The sequence below is a fragment of the Plecotus auritus genome, assembly GCF_963455305.1.
Source record: "Plecotus auritus genome assembly, chromosome: 7".
NCBI classification, from domain to species: Eukaryota; Metazoa; Chordata; class Mammalia; order Chiroptera; family Vespertilionidae; genus Plecotus; species Plecotus auritus.
The window spans coordinates 71,412,539-71,433,444 of NC_137774.1; the positions used below are offsets into that span (position 1 = coordinate 71,412,539).

The following is a 20,906-nucleotide window of genomic DNA, read 5'->3' on the forward strand; positions in this document are numbered from 1 at the left end:
AAAGGAATCAATCCAACAAGAGGATAAAACCCTTTCAAACATACATGCACCCAACATAGGAGCACCTAAATATAAAAGAAAATCTCGGTAGACATTAAGGGGGAGCGACTAATATGGTCATAGTAGAAGATTTCAATAACCTACTGTCACCAATGGATCTTCCAGACAAAAAAATCAACAAGGCAATGACAACCCTAAATGACACAATGAATTAGTTGGACTTAATTGATATTTATAGACTATTTCATCCCAAAACTGCAGAATATACATTCTTTTCAAGTGCATGTGGAACATCCTCAAAGACAGATCACATGTTAGGACACAAAACAAGTCTTCATAAATTCAAGAGGATTGAAATCATATCAAGCATCATCTCTGACCAAAATGATATGAAACTAAAAATCAACTACAATAAAAAAAACGAAAAAATATTCAAACACATGGAGGCTAAAATAGCATGTTAGTAAACAATGACTGGGCTAATAATCAGATTAAGGGGAAATAAAAACATTAACTGGAAATAAATGAAAATGAACACACAACAACCCAAAATCTATGGGACAAAGCAAAAGTAGTTCTATGAGGGAAGTTCATAGCATTACAGGCCTACCTCAAGGAAAATCTCAATCAATCTAACCATTCCCCTAAAAACATTAGAAAAAGAACAACAAAACAAAACCCAGAATAAATGGAAGGAAATAATAAAGATCAGAGCATAAATAAACGACATAGAAACTTAAAAAAACAACAACAATGAAACTGGCTCTTTGAAAAGATTTTAATCAGAGTCATCAAGAAAAAAGAGGACCCAAATAAGTAAAATCAGAAATAAAGAGGCGAAGTAATAACTGACATCACAGAAATACAAAGGATTGTAAGAAAAGACTATGAACAACTTTATGCCAACAAATTGGACAACCTGGGTAAAATAGATAAATTCCTAGAAACATACAATCTTCTCCAAAACTGATTCAAGAAGAATCAGAAAACCTAGAATAGACAGATTACAACTAATGAAATTGAAGCAGTGATTAAAACACTAGCAAAGTTCTGGACCAGATGGCTTCACAGGCAAATTTTACCAAACATTCAAAAGAATGCACACCTATTACTCCTCAAACTGTTCAAAAAAATTCAAGAGGAAGACTTCCAAGCTCTTTTTATGAGGCCAGCATTACCCTAATTCCAAAACCAGACAAAGATACTACACAAAGAAAGAGAAGTATAGGCCAATATCCCTGATGAACATAGATGCAAAATCCTCAATAAAATATTAGCAAACTGCCTGGTTGGTGGCTCAGTGGTTGAGCCATGACCTATGAACCAGGAGGTCACGGTTCAATTCCTGGTCAGGGCAGGGCATATGCTGGGGTTGTGGACTTGATCCCCAGTGGGGGGCATGCAAGAGGCAGCTGATCAATGATTCTCTCTCTCATTGATGTTTCTATTTCTCTCTCTCCCCTCTCCCTTCCTCTTTGAAATCAATAAAAACATATATATATTTTTAAGTTAGCAAACTGATCCAGTAATACATTAAAAAGATCATATACATCATGGCCAAGTGGGGTTTATTCTGGGAATGCAAGGTTGGTACAATATTCTCAAATCAATAAATGTGATACACCACATAAACAAAATGAAGGATAAAAAATCACATGATCATATGAATAGATGCAGAAAAAGCATTTGAAAAAATCCAGCACCCTAAAGGCAAAAAAACAAAAACTAACCCCCCCACATACAAACATACCCCCCCACACAAAAGAAACACACACCAAAAAATAAAATCTAGCACCCATTTATGATAGCACCCACCTGTGACGTCAGTAATATGGGAATAGAGGGGTCATACCTCAACATAATAAAGGCCATGTATAACAAACCTACAGCTAACATCACACTCAGTGGGCAAAAACTAAAAACATTTCCCTTAGATCAGGAACAAGACAAAGATATCTGCTTTCACCACTCTTATTCAACACAGTACTGGAAGTCCTAGCCACAGCAATTAGACAAGAGGAAGAAATCAAAGGCATCCAAAGGAGGAAGTACAACTGTCATTATCCTCAGATGGCATGATATTGTACATAGAAAACCCTAATAATGCCACCAAAAATTACTAGAATAAATGAATTTAACCAAGTGGCAGGATACAAAATTAATATTCAGAAACCAGTGGCATTTTTATATACCAACAATAGACTATCAATAAGAGAAATTAAGAAAACAATCCCATTTACTATTGCAACAAAAAAATAAGGTTCCTAGGAATAAGTTTAACCAAGAAGGTAAAAGACCTGTACTCAGAAAATTATAGAACATTGAAGAAAGAAACTGAGGGAGATAAAAATAATTAGAAGCATATATTATGTTTCATGAATTGGAAGAATTAACATCATTAAAATGTCCATACTACCAAAGTAGTCTATAGATTCAACGCTGTTCCTATTAAAATACCAAAATAACCAAAGTGTGGCTTATTGGTTAGAGAGTGGGACGGGCACCGAAGGGTCTCAGGTTCAATTCCCAGTCAAGAGCATGTACCTGGGCTGCAGGTTCGATTCCCGGCCCTGGCCAGGGTGCGTGCAGGAGACAACCAATTAATGTGTCTCTCTCACACAGATGTTTCTCTCTCTCCCCCCCTCCCTCCCACACTCTCAAAAAAAAAAAAAAATGCAATGGAAAAATTATCCTCAGGTAAGGATTAACAACAACAACAAAAATATCAACAGCATATTCACAGATCCAGAACAAATATTCCAAAATATTTATATGGAACCAAAAAGGACTCCAGATAACCTCAACAATATTGAGAAAGAAGATCAAAGTTGGAGTTATCACAATACCTGATATCAAACTATAACAAGGCCTGGTAATGGAAACAGCCCGGTACTAGCATAAGCACAGGCATATAGATCAATGAAACAGAACAAAGAGCCCAGAAATAAACCCACACCTTTATGGTCTATTAATATTTGACAAAGGAGGTAAGAACACATAATGGAATAAAGATAGTTTCTTCAATAAATGGTACTGGGAAAACAGAACAGGTACATGCAAAAAGAAAAGAAACTAGACCACCAACTTACACCATATACAAGAATAAACTAAAAATGGATAAAAGACTTAATTGTAAGTTGCAAAACCATAAAAACTCTGGAAGAAAATATAGCCAGTAAAATCTCAGACATCTTTTGTAGTAATACTTTTTCTAATATATCTCTCAGGGCAAGGGAAACAGAAGAAAAATAAACAAATGGGACTATATCAAACTAAAAAGCTTTTTTGCACAGCAAAACAAAACATCAACAAAATGAAAAAGGAATCCAATGTATGGGACAACATATTTGCCAATGATACATCTGGTAAGGAAATAATTTCCAAAATATATAAAGAACGTACACAATTCAACACCAGAGGACAAAAAATCCAACTAAAAAATGAGCAAAGGCCCTAGCCGGTTTGGCTCAGTGGGCAGAGCATCAGCCTGTGGATTGAAGTGTCCTGGGTTCGATTCCGGTCAAGGGCACATGTCTGGGATGTGGGCTCGATTCCCAGTGGGGAGTATGCAGGAGGCAGATGATCAATGATTCTCTCTCATCATTGATGTTTCTATCTCTTTCTCTCTCTCCCTCTGAAATCAATAAAAATAAAAAATAAAAAAATGGGCAAAGGACTTAATAGACACTTTTCCCAAGAGGACATGCAGATGGCTAATAGACATAAGAAAAATTATCAGTGTCATTAATCATCAGAGAGATGCAAATTAAAACCACAATGAGATATCACCTCCCTCCTGCTAGAATGGCTATCATCAATAAATCAACAACAAATGCTGGCAAGGTTGTGGAGAAAAGGGAACCCTTGTGTGCTGTTGGTGGGAATGCAGACTGGTGCAGCCATTGTGAAAAACAGTATGGAGTTTCCTAAAAAAATCCTATATAATAAAGAGATAATATGCAAATTAACCCTCACACCCTCACAAGATGGCTGCCTATGACCAGGCCGGCAGGGGGGTTAGTGAGGGATGACTAAACGACTGAACAAGCAGGCTGTGTGGGGCGACCAGGCTGGCGGGAGGGGTGCAGTTGGGGGTGACCAGGCCAGTGGGGGGTGTGGGGGGGGAGTAAGGAGTGACCAGACTGGCGAGGGGGGCAGTGAGGAGCAACTAGGCCGGCAGGGAGGGGGCAGTTGGGGGTGACCTGGCCGGCAGTGGGGGACAGTTAGGGATGACCAGGCCGGCAGGGGGGGCAGTTAGGGGCGATCAGGCCAGCACGCAGAGGCAGTTAGGGGCGACCAGGCAGGCAGGTGAGTGATTAGGAGCCAGCAGTCCAGGATTGTGAGAGGGATGTCCACCTGCAGGTTTAGGCCCGATCCCTGGGATTGGGCCTAAACCAGCAGTCGGACATCCCCCAAGGGGTCCCAGATTGGAGAGGGTGCAGGCTGGGCTGAGCAGGACCCCCCTCCCGTGCACAAATTTCATGCACTGGGCCTCTAGTGGTATATATATGGCCCTAGCTGGTTTGGCTCAGTGGATAGAGCATTGACCTACAGACCAAAGGGTCATGGGTTCCATTCCAGTCAAGGGCACATGCCCAGTTGCGGGCTCGATCCCCAGAAGGGGGCATGCAGGAGGCAGCCAATCAATGATTCTCTCTCATAGCTTTTTATTAAATACTAGTGGCTCAGTGCACGAATTTGTGCACATTGAAAGGAAATTAATTAGCCGAAACCGGTTTGGCTCTGTGGATAGAGCGTCGGCCTGCGGACTGAAGGGTCCCGGGTTCGATTCAGGTCAAGGGCACATACTTTGGTTGCGGGCACATCCCCAGTAGGAGGTGTGCAGGAGGCAGCTGATCGATGTTTCTCTCTCATCGATGTTTCTAGCTCTCTATCCCCTCTCCCTTCCTCTTTGTAAAAATATCAATAAAATATATTAAAAAAAAAAAAGGAAATTAATTAGAAGAAATATTTTAATATCGCTATTCACCCTTTCTCTATAATAGAAGTGTCAACCAAATTTACGATTGACAATGACAAATGGAAACACATGCATGTGATTGGCTATTGCACATGCACAAGTCAACTTAGCCTTTTATATATATATAGAATAAATTTGCTTAATTAGACTTGCTTTCTGATTTAGCTAAACTTTTTCCAGCCCAGTGAAGCACCCCAACTTCTCGTTTAGGTAATTGTCAGGAACACAGCAGTAAATATCAACACAAAGCAGATTATTACTGTAGATCACACAAAGAGAACAAAGGATAAAATATTTAACTGCAGCAGTTTGACTATATTCTGCACAGTGAGAAAACCTGAAGTCATTTTCAAGGTCCACCATTTCTTACTTCTTTTCAGTCGGGTCAAGTTTCTAAGCTTTCTAAATCTTCGTTTTGCAGCTAATGTAAGGAAAATAGGATTCCACCGAGTCTCCTATTTACCTACTCCAGGACTTCTGTGAGGATCAAATGAGATGAGGCATGGGAAAACTTCACAGACATTTGGTTAAAGCATGAAATGTTTGCACCTGGCTATAAAGCAAGTTGTTCCTGGGCTGAAGAAACTGCAAGGAGGCTAGTTATCGCTAGGGAGAGGAAGCCGGGCGTTGCTACGTGACATCATTACCCGGTGCCCACAGCAACCATTTCAGGGCTTGGCTGGGCTGGTGCCTTGGGGTCTTGGCAGCGTCAGCTGTGATTTGGTGGGCTGTCACTCTGGGGTGGTGGTGGGGCCTGTGTTCCACTTGGGGGAAGCTGAGTGTTGCTTTGTGGGCGCCAGGTCCAAGGTGCCATTTCTCTGTAAATGGCCAGTGTGCATCACAGCAGCTTTTGCATTGAGCGTCTGCCCCCTGGTGGTCAGTGTGCATCATAACGACTGGTTGGACACTTAGCATATTAGCCTTTTATATATAGAGAGAGGTGCCTCCAGGTTCAGAGGGACTGGTTGGCTACCAGATCATCTTACAAGAAGAAAATGCAAAATATTTACCAAAAGTTTTTCCACAAGGTCTCTTGCCTTAGGAAAGAATTTTTCAGGAAAGTCATATTCCAACTTAATGATCTTCTGAAATATAAGATATTCGTTTCTGTAAAATAAGAGAAACCATCATTCTGGGTAGGGTCACACAAATCTCCCAGAAGCAAGCTGTACCTTTCCTGGGACAGTGTCTCCTCTACCCACAGAGCCACTGTATTCATTAAAGCATCATTGTAAAAGTCCTCCTACCTTGTTTCAGCCTCCTCCCACTTCTCTGGCTGCTTCAATGGGCAGAGGTATGTGGGTGGGGGGTGGGTAGAAGGTGGAGGGTAGAGGGTAGGACCAGGGTATATCTCTTACCCGGCTCGGAACGGTGGGAGTCCTGCCACAAGCTGGTATATTATACATCCAAGAGCCCAAAGGTCTGAACTTTGAGGGGAAAAACAAAGAATGACATTTGTAAAATTTCAGTGACATGCAGAGGTCCTTCCATTCCCTCTGTTCATACCACTCCATTTCAGCTTCCTATTTACTGCACTCCTTTAAAACCAGGTCAGTGTGAAGGTGGGAACCTACTTCAGGCCCTTTTCAAAGGGGCCTCCCTGGAAACTCGGGCCCAGAGTATCCTACACACACCTTTTTCCAGTGTCAGCGGTTAGCGGGGTGCTGAGGAGGCTGCTAAGAGATTCTCTCATTAATTCATTGTTTACCCCCAGGACAGAGACACAAGCTCACATATACCAAGAAACCAAATTAGACAATCTATAGGATGTGCGCAAAGCAAGCTTTCTCTTCCCCTTCTTGGACTCACAGTGCAAAGCCCTGCTCCTTCTTTATAAACATTTTAATTATATGTTTCAAAAGAAACACACTACAGTTCTAACTTGCCCTAAGTCATTTCCAGAACCAGCTGGCAGGGACTCAGGGGGAGGGGTGGGGGTAGCACTGCTCTCCTTGCTCTGGATGCCACCCCCTTTCCCACCTGCTCTGGTCTGTTCTCTGTTCCCTCAGTGCCACCTCAGAGCTCACAGCTGACATCTACTTTGCATATTTAATTTCCTCTGTAAGTGTTACATTCTATTCCCAGCTCAGCCCTAAGAAATCATCAAGATGCTCCTCCACCTGCACTGCCAGCTGCCTCTACCTACTCCCACCTCCATCCCGGCCCTATCTGTCTATAGGGCTCAGAGGTGACTGGATGTAGTCAGTTTCTGGAAGAGGCAACAGCCTGATATCTGGAAAATGAATTCAAAGGGCATGGGTGAAGACAATAGACCAACTGCAGTGCCAGGGCCTTGGATGGGAGGGCTCTGTATGACCAGCACCAGGAGAGATGAGGAAGCTCTTAATTTGGAATAGAAATGCAACACGTCAGAAATCTGAGTCACAACACAAAGATGGAGTGAAGGGCATTTAAAAAATGAAATCTACACCCTAGCTGGTTTGGCTCAGTGGATAGAGCGTCGGACTGAAGGGTCCTGGGTTTGATACCTTGGTTGTAAGCTCAATTCTCAGCCCTGGTTGCGGCGCATGCAGGAGGCAACAAATCAATGTGTCTTTCTCACATCGATGTTTCTCTCTCTGTGTCTTCCCCTCCCTTCCACTCTCTCTAAAAATCAATGGAAAAATATTCTTGGGTGAGGATTAACAAAAAAATAAACAAACACCTACATTCTACCCAGTAACTAGTTTTTATACTTGATTTTCTCTATTGTTTAGTCTAGTTAAAATAGGAAGCTACATAAGAAAAACACCTACAGCAAAGCATGCCCTTTATATGTGGACACAGTCAGAGAGGATGGAAAGAGAGGGGACAGGGATGGATGGGGAAGGAGGGAACGAGAGGGAGAGGGAGAGGGGGAGGGGGAGGGAGAGGGAGAGGGGGAGGGGGAGAGAAAGGAGGAAGGGAGGGAGAGGGAGAGGGAGAAATATCGATGTGAGAGAGACACAATGATCAGCTGCCTCCCGCATGGGCCTGACCATGGCAGGGTTCCTGCAAACCAGGTATGCGCCCTTGACTGGGAATTGAACCCATGACCTCTTGGTCTGCGAGCCAACACTCTAACCACTAAGCAACCCAGCCTGGGGCATTGGTTGATTCTTGTATGTGCCCTGACCAGGGATTGAACCCACAACCTTGGCGTATCGGGACGACACTCTAACTGAGCTACCCAGTCAGGGCTTGAAAATGTTTTAAAATACAATAAAAACTAAAGGGGGAGTCAGTTTAATATTTCTAGCATGTACCAAAGACTTTAAAAATGTTCAGGTAGGGCAAGTCATTCTACTTTTTAAAAAATATATATATTTCTTTATTGATTTCAGAGAGGAAGGAAGAGGGAGAGAGATAGAAGCATCAATGATGAGAGAGAATCATTGATTGGCTGCCTTCTGCACTCCCCCTACTGGGCATTGAGCCCGTAACCCAGGCATGTGCCCTTGGCCAGAATCGAACCTAGAACCCTTCAGTCCGCAGGCCAACGCTCCATCCACTGAGCCAAACTGGCCAGGGCTCATTCTACTTTTTGAAATTCAACACAGGAACTTAGGGCAGCCTTGGGGCAGCCCTGGTGCTGCCTGGCAGATACCCCATCTCTCCCACTGGACAAGCAGGAGTGTCCCTCTGCCCCACAGCACAGAATATGCAGCACACAGTAGGCATGCCAGATTGTGCCAAATAAACAAAACCACTTCAACATCCAATGATAAAGGAAGAGTTTGACAAACAACAGTAAATCATATGCTAAAACACCCCACAGCTGTTAAAAGATGACTGCAAATAATTTTTGTGACATAGGGAAATGTTCATCATATAATCGCAATAATTATATAATGAACCATTATGTATTTAATAATTAGATAATAGCCATTAAATATTTAATGGTTATTTAATAACTATTCAAAATTGGTTATTCAATATGACTCCCAGTTGCATAAAAATTACATAACCATATGTAATACCCCTAGAAAAAAATAACTGGGAAGATACACCAACTCATTATTTGAGACTGTAAGTGGGCTGGAGACTCTGAGTGTTCCTGTGTTTTTATTCTCCATATTTTCTAAGAATTATTTTCAATGAATATGTATCACTTTTTAAATTAAAAAATCTGAACTATTTTTGAATATCACATGCTAAAAATTTTAAAAGCATAAAAAGATAAACAGTATATTGATATCTCCCTCACAACCCTGTTCCCTCAACATTACAGTATTATTTTCCAGTCCTTGTATACTCTTCTAGTGTTGTAAAATGCATGAACAAACAGATCTGGATAGACATTCTCCCTCCTTTTTTCACAAAAGGTGTCTTCCTTATCGCATTCAGTAGAGCTTGGAGATCTTCCCCATCATGCTAATAAGCTGCCTCATCCTACAAGTAAACCCAAAATTGAGGAAAAGCTAGTACTTAGTCAGCAGTGACACACACTTTAAGAATTTGGCCAACAGCACTCACCACCCTGAGGAGGGTGTCTCAGCCTTGGCACTGTAGACATGGGGGAGGGGGGTCAATCATTCTTGCTGTGAGTATGGCTCTGCACTGCAGGATCTGAGCGGACATCCACTATATGCCAATAGCACTCTCTCCCAACCCTCACCAAGTTGTGACACCAAAACTGTGCCCATACACAGCCAAATGTCCCCTGGGGAGAATATTGTTTAAAAGGTCCCACGCAGGAATCCCTGGCCTACAATAGCATTTGGCAAGAGCTCAAAAACAAAGAGCCTGGAGACAGAAGTTTAATCCTTAAGAGAGCATCCTTCTGTCCTTCATCATGTTTCTGCCCCACAGCTCCACCCCTTAGAGTTTTTTAAAAGCTGTTATGCTCACAAACACAGAGCTGCTGTCCCCAGAATCACTCACTCCTCTGATGGCTTTGGCAACGTTACTTTGTCATTTTAGGAAGGTAGCCCCTTGCAGCCTGCCAATCTAAGTCACTGATCCTAAAACCCTCTGTCAACTCAAGGAAAGGTGCCAGCAGACCACGTGCTTGGCTGACCCCTGGGGAGGAAGAATCCAAAGAAAAGCTTTAACTACAGAATCTGTCACAACCGCCGAAACCGGTTTGGCTCAGTGGATAGAGCGTTGGCCTGCGGACTGAAGGGTCCCGGGTTCGATTCCAGTCAAGGGCATGTACTTTGGTTGCGGGCACATCCCCAGTGGGAGGTGTGCAGGAGGCAGCTGATCGATGTTTCTCTCTCATCGATATTTCTAGCTCTCTATCCCTCTCCCTTCCTCTCTGTAAAATATCAATAAAATATATTAAAAAAAAAAAAAGAATCTGTCACAACCTGGAGCCACTCCCCAAACTCTGTAACCCCAGATTCTACTGCCACCTCAGTCTTCCTCCTGCCTCATAGCCTACCTGACAGCTCCCCAGACTTCTCCGCACTCCTAGCCATCAACACCCCCCCCCACCTTCTTTTCCTCCACTGCCCAGCTGCCCTGCTGCTGACCCTTCTCCTGTAGACACTCTTCAGACTACTGCCCTTGTGAACAGAACCCCAGCTCCTGTGTCCTCTATACCCTAATTTACTCACACCCTCCAAGGTCCTCAACTCTGCAGCCACTGCCAGGCCTGTCCCAGGTCTGAGCACTGAGCAGAGTTGGCTAGTGCTGCCTGGGCCCCTGCCAGGAAACTGGCTCTGTCCCCTCCCACACATGCTGCCTTCTGAGCCTCTTCCCATAGTCTGCAGAGTCCATAACATTAAACAGCTGACCTGAAGCTGCCAGTAATGCCAGTCTGCCAGAGCAGGAGGCAGCACAAGGATCCCTGGGCTTTGAAACAAGCAAGAAGCCTTGTTAAATAATAAAGACCTGTCTGCCACACTTCTTTTCACCAAATAGTTATTCTAAGGGAACAAGATCCAATCTCAAAGTATAAAGCAACAACCACCCTAGGAAGTATAAAGTGTAACAATAAAGTAGCACATTGGTTATTAAAGGAAAGATATTGGTTAAAAGGCAAAATGCTAACTTCTTCCAAAGTAAGCTTAGCTATATAAAGGCCATGAAAGGCACTCTCATTGAAAAATAAATAAAAAAATAAATTTTTTCAGAGAGAAAGAAGAGAGAGAGAAATATCAATAATGAGAGACTCATCAACCAGTCGCCTACTGCACACCCCCCACCTGGAATCAAGCCCCCAACCCAGGCATGTACCCTGACCGGGAATCGAACCATGACCTCCTGGTTCATAGACACTCAACCATTGAGCTACACCGGCAGGGTGAAAGGCACTCTCTTAACTATTAATTTCACATGTATTAGCTACTTTAGAGAAAAGATTATTATAGATCAGAAATATATATATATGTATATATATACACGTATGTGGATAAAAACAAGAACAAGAAAAAATCAGGTTACCTTTTACAAGCCGATTTCTCTGTGAGCAGCTCTGGAGAAACATACTGGGCTGTTCCTACAAACGAGTTGGCTCTGGCTGATGAGAAGAGGAAAATGGTCATGCTGAGATACAAAACACTAAAAATTGTGGACGTTCATATCAGGACATCATGGCTGACATGGACATAAACTGGAGCTTTTTGCCAGCACAGCACTGGTCACTTGGAATCAGACTGTACTGTACAATCCCGAAAGCCTTTCTTGTCCAGAGCCCACCCCTCACACCCCATTTTGAGACCCTCTCCTCCCAGAGATGGCTCAAAGGTTACCTGCTCAGTGACATTTTCCCTGACCACCAAGGAAGCTCCTCCTGGCCACCTCCCTAACTCATGTTCTCCTAGTGCCTCTCACCAACACTAGAACAGCCCTCACCCAGCATTCTCTCAGCTGGAGCATCTCAAGGAGCCTGTAGTGCTTAAAAACAGTTCTGGACATGCAGCAAGCACACAATGAACATGCACACAATGCTGGAAAGGACTGGATCCCCTGCAGGGCAGGAATATCTTCTTGTAACAAACTGCTCAGGGAGGTCAGGGATATAAAGGGAATGAGACCCATGTGTCCCATCTGGGCAACCTCCACAACATACTGCTGTCTCTAGTACTGGACTGGGTGATGCAAGATTCACAAAGATCAACTGCAGAGCTGGGTTGGGTGGCAGCAGGAGCCTCTGGACCTGCCCATCACCAGAGAGAGGAGGCACTGACACCCATTCACCCCAGTAGCCCCAAGGATCTTAGGGACCTCACCAATGGCCATGCATCCCTGACAAAGAACTACAGGCATAAGCTGCGTGCCCCACCATACTGCTCCTGAGGCATCCTACATGGATCATCTCTGGCATTGGGGACCACACAGCTGCTTTCAGCCTTTCCTATGACTCTCGGAGGATGAAGGATCAGGGATGCCGGTATGAGAGCCACCTATCATCCGAAAACAAATTGATTCTCGAAAGGAGAGGAGCCACATATTTCACTCACAGCAACCTTCCAGGCTGGTACTGTGTAAACCAGCAGACATTTGCTGTCTACTTTTATGATCGAAGGAAATGTTCAATTTCACTGAAAGATTAATGAAAATCAGTGACTTTTCTTCTCTCCAGTGTCATGGCTGACTGGCTTCTATCTGTGACACCAGGGTAAAAACCCCAAAGAGAGCATTAGAAAACCACAGAGGTAATCTAGTCACCTCCCCCTGGAAGTTCAGAGATAAGCTAAAGGTCAAACTTCTCCAGCTACTGAAAAACCAGACCCAGAACCCATCATTGGTAAACATGGCCTCCTCTATGCCATTGACCCCCTCACCTGTAGGACACACAGTCAGGGGAAAGGAGAAAGGTATTGGGCTGGGTTGCTGTTTCTATCCTCAAAGTGGTTCAAAGAAAATGATCAGCATCCTGGGCTATGGACCACTCTGGTCACCACAAATCTGTAAGTCAAACTCTGAAGTGCCAGTGGGGAAAGAGGGACCTAAAGAAGTGTTCCTAAGGTCTGGGGACCCTCCACTCTCTTCAAGCCAAAAGTACAGACTGCTAGTGTCATACCCATAAACTCACACGAAGCACAGCAAACATTCACAAAATATGGTCACCTCTTGGACAGAAGATGAGAAAACAGACTACTGCAAGACATAAAAAGGAGTCTGGCCCTGGCCAGTGTGGCTCAGTTGGTTGAGCACTGTCCTCTGCACTGAAAGGTTGCTGGTTTGATTCCCGGTCAGGGCACATGCCTGAGTTGTGGGCTCGATCCCCAGTAGGGGACATGCAAGAGGCTGATCTATGTTTTCCTCTCACATCAATATTTCTTTTTCTCTCCCCCTCCCTTCCTCTCTCTCTCTAAAAATAAATTTTTTTAAAAAAGGGAGTATGCAAGCGAGATTTATCCCAAGAATGCAAAGGTGATTAAAAATATATAAATCAATCAATGTAATACATCATATCATTAAAATTAAGGACAAAACCACATGGTCACCTCAATAAATGCAGAAAAAGCATCTAACAAAAATTCAACATTCCTTCATTATAAAAATACATAAAATAAGAACAGAAAGAAACCTCCTCAACCTGATAAAGGCATCTATGAAAAAGCCAAAATTAATTTGTTACTCATAGTGAAAGACTAAGAGCTTTTCCTAGGATTAGGAACAAGACAAGGATGTCACTCTTGCCATTTCTATTCAACATAGTGGAGGTTCTACCAGGACAATTAAAACAAGAAAATGAAATAAAAGGAATCCAGATTAGAAAGGAAAAAGTAAACTACCTCTCTCTAATCACAGATGACATGATCTTGTACACAAACATCAAGTGTATTTCTTTTTCTTTTAAACCCTCACCCGAGTACATGTTGATAGAGAGAGATAGAGAGAGGAGAGTGAGAGAGAGAGAGAGAAACATCGATTGGCTGCCTTCCATATGTGCCACAACCCAGGCATGTGTCCTGACTGGAAATTGAACCGGCAACCTTTTGGTGCACAGGATGACACTCAACCAACTGAGCCAGTCCGGCCAGGCTCAACTGTATTTCTATACACTTGCAATGAACAATCTGAAAATGAAAGAAAATAATTCCATTTATAATAACTTCAAAAATAAAATACTTAGGAATAAATTTAACAAAAGTGCGAAGCTTATACACTGAAAACTACACAAGATTTTTGAAAGAAATTACAAAAAATCTAAATAAAAAAATCTAAAAATCTAAAGACTTCCCATGTTGAAGGATCAGAAGCCTTAATATTATTAAGATGGCAATACAGAGAGTCCCTGACTTACGATGGTTTGACTTACAATATTTTAACTTTACAAAGGTACAAAACCGTACTTTGAATTTTGATATTTTTCCAGGCAAGCAATATATGGGGCATCAGACAGTGAGCCATAGTTCTCAGTTGGGCATGCAATCACTACGGTAAACAACTAATACTCTACAGTGTACTGTGTTGCCAACATTTTTGGATATTGTGTTCTGAGCACATTTAAGGTAGGCTAGGCTAAGCTATGATGTTTCGTAAGTTAGATGTATCAAATATGTTTTTGACTTCCAATATTTTCAACTTATGATGGGTTTATTGGGATATAAACCCCATCATAACTTGAGGGGCACCTGCATTCCCCAAACTGATCTACACATGCAACACAGTCATAACCCAAATCCCAGCTAGCTTTCACTGAGCACAATGTTTTCAAGGTTCATCGAGATCGTAGCATGTATCAGAACTTCATTCCTTTTCATGGCTGAATAATATTCAATTGTATCGGTAGACCACACTTTATCCATTCATCAGTTGATGGACACTTGAGTTGTTTCCACTTTTTGACTAATGCTGCTATGAATATTCTTGCACAACTTTTTATGTGAACATGTTTTCAATTCTCCTGGATATATACCTATATGTAAAAATGCTGAGTTATAACTATGTTAAACCTTTGAGGAACTGCCACACTGTTTTCCAAAGTGATTGCACCATTTAACATTCCCACCTGCAGAGTATGAGGGTTTCAATTCTCTACATCCTTGCTAATACTTATCTTTTTTATCATAGCCATCCTAGTGGGTATGAAGTGGTACCTCATAGTGGTTTTGATTTGCATTTTCCTAATGATATTGAGTACCCTTCCATGTGTTTACTGGGTATTTGTTTATCTTCTTTGGAGAAATGTCTAATTAGATCCTTTGTCCATTTTCAAATGTCTTTTCTTAAATATATTTTTATTGATTTCAGAGAGGAAGGGAAGGGGAGAGATAGAAACATCAACAATAAAAGAGAACACTGATTGGCTGCCTCCTAGTGGAGATTGAGCCCACAACCTGGGCATGTGCCCTGACCGGGAATCGAACTGTGACCTCCTGGTTCATAGGTTGACACTCAACCACTCAGCCATGCCCTCTGGGCTCAAATTTTTTTTTTCCCCATGATGAGTTTTTAGTATCTTCTGGATACAAGCCCCTTATCAGATATATGATTTGAAAATATTTTTATTTCCTATTCAGTGAGTTGTCTTTTTTACTTTCTTAATGGTATCACGGCACAAAAGTTTTTAAACTTAATGTGGCATAATTTATCTTTTTTTTTTCTTCTTCTGTTGTTGTGCCTTTGTTTTTTGTTTGTTTGTTTTTTGTGCCTTTGGTATTGTATCTAAGAAACCATTCCCTAAACCAAGGTCATGAAGATTACTCCTATGCTTTCTTCCAAGAGTGTTAATAGTTTTAGATTCTAGATTCAGATCTCCAATCTACCCAAGTAAACATCTTGAGTTAACTTTTGTGTATGGTGTGAGTGTTGTGAGGCAAGGGGTAATAATGTTTTTTGATAATTTGGTCATCACTGGAGGACGATGGTGAACTAATTCATGATTTTCAAAAGTGGCAAGTAGCCGATACCGGTTTGGCTCAGTGGACAGAGCGTCAGCCTGCGGACTGAAGGGTCCCGGGTTTGATTCCGGTCAAGGGCATGTACCTTGGTTGCGGGCACATCCCCAGTGGGAGGTGTGCAGGAGGCAGCTGATCGATGTTTCTCTCTCATCCATGTTTCTCTCTATCCCTCTCCCTTCCTCTCTGTAAAGTATCAATAAAATATATTTTTTAAAAAAAGTGGCAAGTAAAGGGGAAAGAGCAAGCATTTATCCTGTTTTTCCTCCACAATCAATAGGAAATAGTTTGCCCTGAATGGTTTGGCTCAGTGGATAGAGCTTTGGCCTGTGGACTCAAGGGTCCCAGGTTCGATTCCAGTCAAGGGCATGTACCTTGGTTGCAGGCACATCCCCAGTAGGGGGTGTGCAGGAGGCAGCTGATTGATGTTTCTCTCTCATTGATGTTTCTAACTCTCTCTCCCTCTCCCTTCCTCTCTGTAAAAAATCAATAAAATATATTTTAAAAAAAATAGGAAGTAGTTAAGGAAATAGTTGCTATGGGGAAATTTCTCTTTAAAAAAAGAATTCCATCTCATGAGTAAAAGAATTAGACTATAATCATTCTGTATTCTCTACTGAATCAATGGATCTAAGCCATTATGGCTTTAAAGGGCTGTTGACAACATAGAGAAATGAATGGGTGTCAAATGCTTCCTAATAAAGAAGGCACCACCACCAGACTCTGGTGTGAGATAATTGAACCTGAATGTGATCAAAGTGACCAGCACCAACTGCCAATTTACAGGATGTACAGAGGAGAGGAGCATGTGACATGACTCCAAAGAGATGTAATCAGGAAACTTTAGAAGACAAATGACCTGGTTTCTTTAACAGACTGCAAGGGAAAGAAATAAAGATTGGGGGGGGGGGGGCGCGGCGCGGAAGGCACAGATTAAAAGAAATTTAAGAGATAAATTAGCTAAGCTCAAATGTGGGAACTTTGGCTGTCCACAGAGGGGACGTGCAGAAAAGGTGCAGCTGGAGTGACAGAATGATTTAGGCTCCGAAGCCTTCCCCTGGATCCCCCCCTCCAGCTGTCCTCCAACCTACATCAGCAGACCCACCTGTCCTGTTTAGTAAGTGAAGCCTCCACATCTGGCTGTATACCAGAAAAGCCTACATAGCTCAGGACACAGGTTTCCAGACACAAACCCCAAGTCTGAACCTCCAGGGTCCCCAAGTAACTCAAGCCTTTTGCAAAGGGGGCAAAGGCCAGAGACACAGCCACAGACAAGGGGCTTACTCAACATGATTAAGCTGTCCTCACCCAGATATGTCTGTGGTACCCTTGTGCAAGGTCAGAAGTCAAGTCCTCTGTGCCAGAAATTGTTCATCAATCCCGTATGCCCTCAACAGTCCCCAGTGTGTCCCACCCTGCCCATTATAGACAGGGAGGCGACTCTGACCTAACAGGCAGCAGTGAGAGAGAGATGCAGCCACCCCCTTTCAGGAGCAACCTACTGGGACAAAGGTCTGTGAAGACAGACAACCTGCCTCCTGCTAGGAGGAAGGCAAACACACTTAGTGCACAGCTAAAGAATCTGAGCTCCCACAAACACTTTACTTCTGGAAGTTTTAAGATGTTTTTGGGAAATGATCTCTGCACAGAAGGTTTTTTTTTTTTTTTTAAAGCTAGTACAGAAATATATTCTAAAGTACTTCAAACAGAAAATGAGAGTAATTCACTAAAATGAAACATTCACATAATTATATATGCTTTTCCCTTTTCTTTAAGAAGAAAAAAAAAAGCCAACTCATCTACATTGAGTGGCCAGATTATTATGATCTCTGAATGCATAATAATCTGGCCACTCAGTGTATATATATTAGAGGCCCAGTGCATGAATTCGTGCATGGGTGGGGTCCGGCCAGCCTGGCCAGGGGGAGGGGAGATGGGCGGTTGGCCGGCTTGCCTGCTGGTTGAACTCCTGGTCGAGGGGACAATTTGCATATTAGCCTTTTATTATATAGGATATACACCAAGTGGCCAGATTATTATGCTTTCAGAGATCATCATAATCTGGCCACTCAATGTATATATACAAGCAATTCTCCCTGGTTTATAATGTAAGGATTTTTAGCTTCCTGCTTCCAGAAAGAAAGAAAAGCATGCTTATTTATTTCACTATTTCACCAATGCATTTAAATTCTTGTATTTTTTCAATGACTACAGGGCAACAGGACTAGCCTGTATCAAATATCAGATTCTGAAGGAAATATACATGAAGAAAGGACAAAGCAGACCCCAAGGTGGGCAGCTCTCAAGAATGACTGGGAGGTCCCATGGCAGAAGTCACACAGACTGTGATAAGCAGCCTAACAAGAACATTTGGGGACACAGCAATTCCTGTTGGGTTCACCTCTGTCATGAACAATGCTATGGTTATGGGTTATACCATGTCCATAAAAACATGATTACTGGCCAATAAAATGTTACTATGCAATATGCATAGATTGAATCAAGGTTTTGGGACATCTCACAAGTGCCAGTAGGACTTCCCCGGCTTTGTGCATCTCCAGGTGGGAGACCATCCATCCTCTGATGCCCTCTATGGGAAGGAGGAAAAGGCAGCTACAAAAGGCAGGCAAGTGAGGCCAGGACTAAGACTTGTTGAGAAATAAGAGCATATCCCATGATTCCAAGTTTTGTTTCAGCCCTGAAAGGGTGGTGCTTTAGGATTCTCAGAGAGGTTCCCAAATCGAAGACACTGGTGACTCAGTGAGTGTTTGCGCAGAGATTAAAGCACTAGCTGAATCTTAACTAGAAACTTCATAAGAACCCTCTGTTTGAAAACCTGGGGCTGGAAAAACACCCAGAAAGGAAAGATAAGGCACCTTGCAGAAGGAAACCCATGGAGGCCCAGTCAGGCTCACCAGGTGCCTCCCAGCAGCACAGGTTTGTATCTCTACCCACGCTTGGCTGGGATGAGTGGACCCCAGGCATCAGTCCAGTGGATGTCCAACATGCTGTTTAATCCCACCACAATTCAAGCCCAAGATAGAGGGGGCCAGCCCAACTGAGCTAGAGGGCTTTCTAAAAAGCCAAGTTCCTCCCCACCGCTATGTAATACTCATAGTTTTCCTTTTCTACAAGAGAGTAGCTGTAGTGGAGTGGATGCTTTAGTCTGAATCTTTCTGCCAACAAACCCTGTATTCACACCCAGCATATCAGTTAGCCCAAGCACTTTTTATGCCTTTTATCAAGGTCTTCCTCTCATGGCAGAGAGATGTGCGCATTATATGGAGGTCTCCGCGACAGCCTCTTGGGTCAGGGTGGCTCTGACAGTCACAACTGTCCTAAGACCCAAAGTTCATTTTCAAGGTCACTTATTAACTTGCACAGTGGCCCTTAGCTTCCCCCAAACCTCACCATAAAGGGCTTTATCTTCTCTCTACGCCAACACTTGACAACAATTTTCAGAAGTAAAATTGCCATTCTTTATACTTCCAGTTAGATTTCCATTCAACAAACACCTTAAGGGCAGCGAGAGCCCCTGCTGAGATGTCCCCTGGCTAGCTAGGACACCCAGGACACTCTTCTGGCCCAAGTTAGCAACTCCTCCTAGGAGATACAGCTGTCACAATACATAATCCAATGCTAAGAATCACCCTAGGGCAGTGGTCGGCAAACTGCAGCTCGCGAGCCACATGCGGCTGGTGAGCTGCGGTTTGCCGCTCTGTTGACTAATGAGTTTGCCGACCACTGACCTAGACTCTTGATTCCAATAATTACAGGCTGTTGTTGTTCCTTGTGATTAAGCCCCTATCCCAGTGGTCGGCAAACTCATTAGTCAACAGAGCGGCAAACCGTGGCTCACGAGCCACAGTTTGCCGACCACTGCCCTAGGGCAGTGGTTGGCAAACTCATTAGTCAACAGAGCCAAATATCAACAGTACAACGATTGAAATTTCTTTTGAGAGCCGAAAACCGACTTCTGCGCATGGGCCACGAAGTTTCAATGGCACTGTACGTGTGCGCCCGCACATGGTATTTTGTGGAAGAGCCACACTCAAGGGGCCAAAGAGCCGCATGTGGCTCGTGAGCCGCAGTTTGCCGACCACTGCCCTAGGGGAACAGTGATTAGGACGGTTTGCAATCAGAAATATGCACTTGACCAAGTAAAAATCAGTCCCTGTTCTGTGATTCTGTAGAACCTCACTATAATGGGTGTGCCTGGGCCACCACTGCAGCTGCACACAGGAAGTGAGGAGAAAGAAAGCTGGCAGGCACTGGGATAGAGGGATAGTCCCCCCCTAACCTCCAGTTACAAACTGCAGTGCCAACAGGAAGAGCTGCAAGCTGACCATATTGACCCCATGTACTTGCATGGGAGACCAGGAACAAATGTGGCACCCCAGCACTTTCTAAAACTAGGGAGGGTGAGCCACAGGGCACTCAAAAGTGCTCAAAGGGACCTATGACAACAACATGCACAAAGCACCTGGTGACCCAGCACCCCCACTCAAGACCAGGCGGACCAACCATAGGCAGCCTAGAAAGCCCCTCCCTCCCCACCCTCTAGACCAGGCATACAGCTTTCCCTGTGAAAACTCAAGCATCCATTTTACAATAACAAAGATATTATAAACATCTGTCACCACATGAACACAATGCAATTCACTGAATTTCGGAAAGGTTGTTTTTGATCTAAACACTAAGCAGAATCGACTGGAAATAAAGCACTCACAAACCTTGTTTACTCTCTGGGGATAATACTTTTGCTGTTCCAAAATCTGTGATCTGGATGTGCATATCTTCATTTAACAAAATGTTTTCTGGTTTCAGGTCCCTGTGAAAGCAGATTTTTTTATATTTGACACAAGTATTTAAAACAGCAATGTTATTACATACTCTAAATTTTGCCAAAAAGAAAATAAACTGGTTAATGCTAATCTTTATAGACTAACAATCAAGAATATTAAGTCTAAAGTTCACACTGAACAAATATCAGTTGCATATAATGAAGACATTCAAATTACATCACTTCAAAACTGCCATCTATTATTTTTAATAAACTTTTTTTGAAGTATAATTTATCATTTTAACCTATAAAATAGCTTTTATATCTATTATTGTAATCATTTCACAAAATATGGAAATCAAAC

The 20,906-nt window shown here is 42.8% G+C and overlaps 1 protein-coding gene across 3 annotated transcripts in view; it reads right to left on the bottom strand.

The window, feature by feature from the left end:
- Positions 1–20,906, bottom strand: part of PDPK1 (3-phosphoinositide dependent protein kinase 1) — a 92,059-nt gene that overhangs the window by 18,260 nt on the left and 52,893 nt on the right. For all 3 annotated transcript variants that reach the window (XM_080681285.1, XM_080681284.1, XM_080681286.1), the window contains 4 exons: positions 20,493–20,590; positions 11,351–11,426; positions 6,340–6,408; positions 5,992–6,088 (listed from right to left, as the gene is read on the bottom strand). In XM_080681285.1, coding sequence (XP_080537411.1) covers positions 5,992–6,088; positions 6,340–6,408; positions 11,351–11,426; positions 20,493–20,590 — 340 coding nt within the window. The remainder of the gene's footprint in view (positions 1–5,991; positions 6,089–6,339; positions 6,409–11,350; positions 11,427–20,492; positions 20,591–20,906) is intronic.